The sequence below is a fragment of the Myotis nattereri genome (assembly GCF_964212035.1).
Source record: "Myotis nattereri genome assembly, chromosome: 5".
Classification (NCBI taxonomy): domain Eukaryota; kingdom Metazoa; phylum Chordata; class Mammalia; order Chiroptera; family Vespertilionidae; genus Myotis; species Myotis nattereri.
In genome coordinates, this window is record NC_138080.1 from 68,194,587 (window position 1) to 68,200,586 (window position 6,000).

At 51.3% G+C, this 6,000-nt stretch overlaps 1 protein-coding gene across 1 annotated transcript in view; it reads right to left on the minus strand.

The window, feature by feature from the left end:
- Positions 1-4,873, minus strand: part of LARP1B (La ribonucleoprotein 1B) — a 97,222-nt gene extending 92,349 nt beyond the window's left edge. The window contains 1 exon segment of the mRNA XM_081091639.1: positions 4,203-4,873. Coding sequence (XP_080947765.1) covers positions 4,203-4,740 — 538 coding nt within the window. The 5' untranslated portion in view covers positions 4,741-4,873.
- Positions 4,874-6,000: the final 1,127 nt, after the last annotated feature.

Below are 6,000 nucleotides of genomic sequence, written 5' to 3' on the forward strand. Positions count from 1 at the left end.
CTAGCTATCCACAACTGCTCCCTCATGCTGTGAACTTTACAGGGGCAGGCTCCCAGAGATAGAAAAGGGAGGGCGGGGAGGGGAGGGAATTGCACTTGTGAGGTGCCAACTGTGTGAACACCATTCCTCTAATTCCAAGTTCAACATCAGGAAGTCCTTTGAGTTGCTTACTTAGACCACCGCATCAACCCAATCTTAGTATGGTTGAAAGGATGATCATGAGCTTAAAAGCCCTAGTTGGCTTAAAAGCCCAGTTTGGCTCAGTGGATAGAGCACTGGCCTGCAGAACAAAGCGTCCCGGTTTCAATTCCGGTCAAGGGCACGAACCTTGGTTGCAGGGTCCTCCAAAACCAATCGATGTGTTTCTCTCACAACAATGTTTCTCTATCTTTCCCTCTCTCTAAGAATCAATGGAAAAATATCCTCAGGTGAGGATTAACAACAACAAAGAATCTGAGTGATCCAAAAAGAAATACAAATAGTCAAACATGAAATGGTACTCAATTACACTAATAAATAAATGCACTAAAACAACAAAACATTTTTTCACCTATCATACTGACCAAAAAAAAAAAAAAAAAAGAATGCCAAGTGCTGGTCAGCCTATACAGAAATGGACATTTCCCTCAAGTTGTTGGCAAGAGTGTGTAGTAGTATAATCTTTTAATGATAAACTGTCACTTAAAATATAGTATATACCTTTTCCCCAGCCAGTATGGCTCCTATGCACCAGGAGATCACAGTTCGATTCCCAGTCTGGGCAGATACTGGAGTTGTAGGCTCTGTCCCCAGTCATGCAGGAGGCAGCCAATCAATGATTCTCTCTCATCACTGATGTTTCTCCCTTTCCCTTCCTCTCTGAAGTCAATAAAAATGTCATTCATACACACACACACACACACACACATATATACATACATATACATATATATATATAGTACTAGGGGCCTGGTGCACAAAATTCGTGCATGGGTAGGGTCCCTAGGCCTGGCTGGCAATCAGGGCTGATCAGGGCCTTCCAGCTGCCGACCAGGGCCTTCCTTCATTCTGCTCCTCCCCCTGGTGGTCAGTGCATGTCATAGAGAGTGATCGAACTCCCAGTCTCCTGGTTGAACTCCGGAGGGGACACTTGGCATATTAGCCTTTTATATAGAGAGAAGAAAATATACCTTTTAATAAAACAATTTTATTTCTGGAAAATTCTGTTGGAATCAAGATAAGATATAGAGATGCTGTATAAGATGGTCACTGCAGCTTATACAGTAAAAAAAAAAAAAATTTAAATAAGTAACCTGCATTCATTAATATGGAAAAGTTATATTATGGTACATCTACATAAAATGTAAAACTTTTAGAAATAAGATAAACCAAAGAACTTATATGCATAGCCCATGGACACAGGCAACAGAGTGTTGAGAACCTGGAGGGGTGGAGATAGGAGCAGGGAGGAGTATCACTAATTCTGCACCTACCTTCTGCATACCCTCTCACTGGGGATCAAGCCAGGAACTCTGGGCATGTGCCCTGCCTGGGAAGTGAACCAGCGACCTCATGGTGCATGGGATGACACTCAACCAACTAAGCCACACTGGCCAGGGCTAGAAAGCTGATATTTTAGTATGTAAACTATAACCATGGCTACAAGTGATTAATAAACCCCATACTGTGATTTTAATAAAAGTCCCCAAAATAAATAAAACTACTTTAAACAAGGTTAGGAGAGACTGAGGAATTAATTCTTTTTGGTTTCCTGAATGAATTCAAAAGTGCATTGACACTATTTTAGGACTTCTGGGTGGGCCAGGCTTTGGTTGAAAAGAGGTATTTATCTGGATTACCAGAAACAACAATATACAGGCTAGATCCCAAAATAGAAGTGTCTGAAGGAACAATAATGCCTCACCTGTAGTTCCTATCAGAGAAAATTCATGATTAACAATCCTGAAATACTCGCCTACATTTGTTATAATGTTTCTATCTCTGGTAATAAAATTTCTTGCAGTATGTTGGGATGGAATCCTCATACCTCATTAAGAAAGTGACTGTAGCCGAAACCGGTTTGGCTCAGTGGATGGAGCGTCGGCCTGCGGACTGAAGGGTCCTGGGTTCGGTTCCGGTCAAGGGCATGTGCCTGGGTTGCGGGCATATCCCCAGTAGGAGATGTGCAGGAGGCAGCTGATCGATGTTTCTCATCGATGTTTCTAACTCCCTATCTCTCTCCCTTCCTCTCTGTAAAAAATCAATAAAATATATTAAAAAAAAAATGACTGTAAATCCAGGTTTGGCCATGGCAGACATGGTTTAAGTTTGTTATCCAAGCATAATTAATATCCTACAGGCCTATTAATAGATTGTTTTAATTTAACACTCCTTAGTTTTTACCTACTCTGTACACTAAAGGTCCTCTGCAGCTATTTTATTATTCCTGAAGTTGTAAATCTGCTTAGGAAAATAGGAGGCCAAGACTATCCAGTTATATATAGATGCCACTCTGGTATTAGAAACCAGAAGAGATTAATATATCCACTTCATTCATTTATAAGGCCCACAAATCTTGCCAAAAGTCTAGCTAGATAGTAACAACATCTGGACTAAAACCCTAAGTCTTTCTTACAGTGCATTTCCACACCATTCTCTTATTTATATTTCTTAAGTTTCCAACTACAAATAAAAATTGTGGTAAAACAGTGTAGAGACAGGATTAGAGAGATAAGTTTGCAGAATAGAATTTCTACAGGAATAGAATGGATTCCAAGAAAATAGTTGCCTACAGAGAGACACCAGCAAAATTGAAATTCCCATCAACCACACCATACAACAAGCATCAGCTTGTTCTTAATCCCCAACAAAGATTAAGATACTCAATGAAAGCACCTGTAGGTTAATTAATTATACTAAACTGTTAAGTATTTTTCACATGGCCATTTTCAATTAAAATTCCTGTCTTACCTTAATGATTAAAAAACCCGTCAAACTGATTTTATAGTCAACAAAGAATTTGGGCTTTTTGATAGTTCACTGAATATAATGTATATTATATTGTAAGTCTAGTAAGTAGGGAGATGAAATAACCATAAGGATTCACTAGGGCTTTTTTCTCTTAGCTAACTGTATGGACATTTTGCTTTAAGATTTTTGCTCTCTTCAGCTAGAATAGTAGTAAACAAATAGATCATTGCAACTGTAGAGAATGATGGCAATATTAAATTTAAAACAAAATTTTAAGTAGTTTTTCTCCAAGTCGTAATTTATTAATGATGAACATTACTGTGCAAAAGCTAAGGAAATCAACTAACTGTTGTAGTTCTTCTGAAGAAATGCTTTATATCTACAATACTACAATGCCCGTCTACAATAATTACATTTCCACCATACACTTTATTTCAACTGATCTCCACGGATCTATAAACATGCCCCATATTTCCCTATCCCACTGCTAACCTTTAATTTTAAGAAAAAGATCTGTAATGTCTATGTTAAAAGTTCAACTGAAAAAAAAAAAGTTCAATTGACTTACAAGTTAATTTACAAAGGTTTGGGGTTTTTTTGGCTTAGTTTTTACTATTTCCATTTAAACTTTTAAACAAAGATGCAGCTGCTACCATCAAAATAAAGTACCCGAGGCCACTGGTCAGCATTCAAGGGCAGCTGGAAGACGACCATTTCCCTACCGTGCAATCCTCTCTCCTGTCAACTCTCCTCCTCCAGTCCTTTCCCACCCAATCATAACCCAAAACATGCTAGCAGCGGCCAGAGCCTCGTTTTGCATCCGACTACGCAGTGTTTTGAAAACACTGACATGTCCAGTTGACCCATGATTTCACGATAAATAAAAATCAAGCACGGCCGCGCTTCCACATATACGTCCCCTAGCTTCGCCTCGTTCTAAGACGCCCACGAACACTTCCCTCCGGGGTGGACCACAGTCGCCGCCTAAACCCAGCTTCCCGGAGCCCCTTCCCACGTGGGGGCAACACCGGCGGGGCCGCGCCCGCCCGCCCGCCGGTCAAGGAGACGCCGAGGTCCCACCTCTCGCGGCCGCTCGCGTCCATGTCCATTTATGTCAACAGGCAGAGTGAATGGCACCTTGGCACAGAGGACCTCGGACTGACAGCGAAAGGCGCCGGCCCCTCCCCCGCCCGCGCCCGCCACGCGAGCCGCCCCAAACACACCCCCCGGTGCCCGCCGCAGGAGCCACCGACCTGCTTCCAGGGAGTCCAGCGGGGGCGGCGGCGGCTCCGACCCGGTAGGGGACAGGTGCTGAGGCGGCTTTTTGGTCCAAGGGTTCTCCTTCGGCGGCGGCGGCGGCGGCGGCGGCAGCGGTGGCTTTTCTTCGGAGCCGGCCGTCGCCTCCTCCTCCCGGGCGTCCTCGGCCGGCGGGTCCCGCGGGGGCGGCGGCGGCGGCAGCGGCTCCCCGCCGAAGGGGCCCCCCGGCGGCACGCGCGCCCGGTGCGCCAGGTGCAGCGCCAGAGGCCTCACGGGCACGGCCGCCTGGGGCACGCTGTGACCCAGCACCGGCGCCGGCGACGGCTCTCCCCGCGCCCCCGCGCTGGTGGCGGTGGCGGTGGCGGCAGCGGCGGCGGCCCGCTCCTCCTTCGCCGCCTGCTTGCCCTCCTGTTCGGGCGCGGGCAGCTGCTCGGCCTGCCGGCTCACCCCGGGCGACGGCGACTCCTCCTCAGCAGCCGCCGCGGGCGGCTCTTCCCGAGAGTGAGCGGCAGGCACCGGAGCGCGAGCAGACATGGTCCCCTTGCCCCAGCCGCCCCAGCCGCGGGAGGCCCGGGGCCAGGGAGGCCGGGGCCAGGGAGTCCGGCTGCCCGTCTCTCCGCCGGGGCACCCACTGGCTCCGGCCGGGGGCACAGAGCCCGAGAGCCCGGCCGCCGTCGCCGCCGCCGTCGCCGCCCGCGTCGGCCGAGGCCGTGCAGCGCCCGGGGTGCCGCCCCTCCCGCGTAGAACGGAGCGCTAACCGCCCGTTGGCTCCGGCCGCCTCAGCGACGCACGCCCGAGCCAGCCAACCCGCGCCGGGCGCCGCAGCCGCGAGCCGCCGGCCGCCGGCCGCCAGCCGTCACCTGTCGCGGGCAGCGAGCGAGCGCAGGCACCGGCTGGAGGACCTCTAGCGGAGTGCCGGCCGCACGCGCCCGAACAGCCGGTAACTGCTCGCGGGGCGTGAGGGGGCGGTCCTGGGGGGTGGGGACGGCGGGGCCGGGGGCGGGGCCTCCGGGAGGAGCGTGACGTGGCTACTCGCCGGCCTCGGCCCTCGCCCGGCCGCCGGCCGCCGCCCGCGGAGGCTGACTGACGTGCCCGCCCCGAGGGCTGGTCCCGCCCCAGCGGCCCGCCGAGGGGGAGGGAGGACGAACTGGGCGATTCCCGGCTCCCGGGCTCAGGCCGCCCGGGCTGCGGGCGCCTGGGCGGGGCGCGCACCCGGCCTCTGTGACTCGGGCGGGCTCGATGGCCGGCGGGCCGGCGGGCGTGGGGGGGCGGGGCCGGGCGGGGCGGGCTGCGCACGTGGGACCCGGCGGAGCTTTGCCCCGACGCCGAGGCCGTGTCGTCCCGAGGCGAGGCCCGGTGGTCTCGGCCGCCCAACTTGGGCCTCTTCCGAGTGAGCGGGGGCCCCGGACCGAGCCGCACTGTCCCGACGCCGGTCGCCTCCCCCCCCACCCCCCCCACCCCACCCCACCCCACCCCTCGGCGCTTTGGGGCACCGTGGCCACCTGGGATCTTGAGCCTCGTCCAAAATGAACACAGTGCAGACTGTAGGTGCTAGGGAACCTTTGCCCAGGCAGCTCGTTGAGTGCGCTTCCCTGCCCCAAGTCCAACCCACGAAATGGAAAGGGCTCTTGGGTGAAACAAAAGTTAATATTGCTCTTAAAATTACTTGTTTCCTTTCATTTGTAAAGAAAACACTTGCTTACAAACTAACGATGCCCCAAATGTTTTTCCCAGGAATGGATACATGTTTTGATTTTTAAAATCCGATAAGACCTTCTAATTGCCACTTAAATC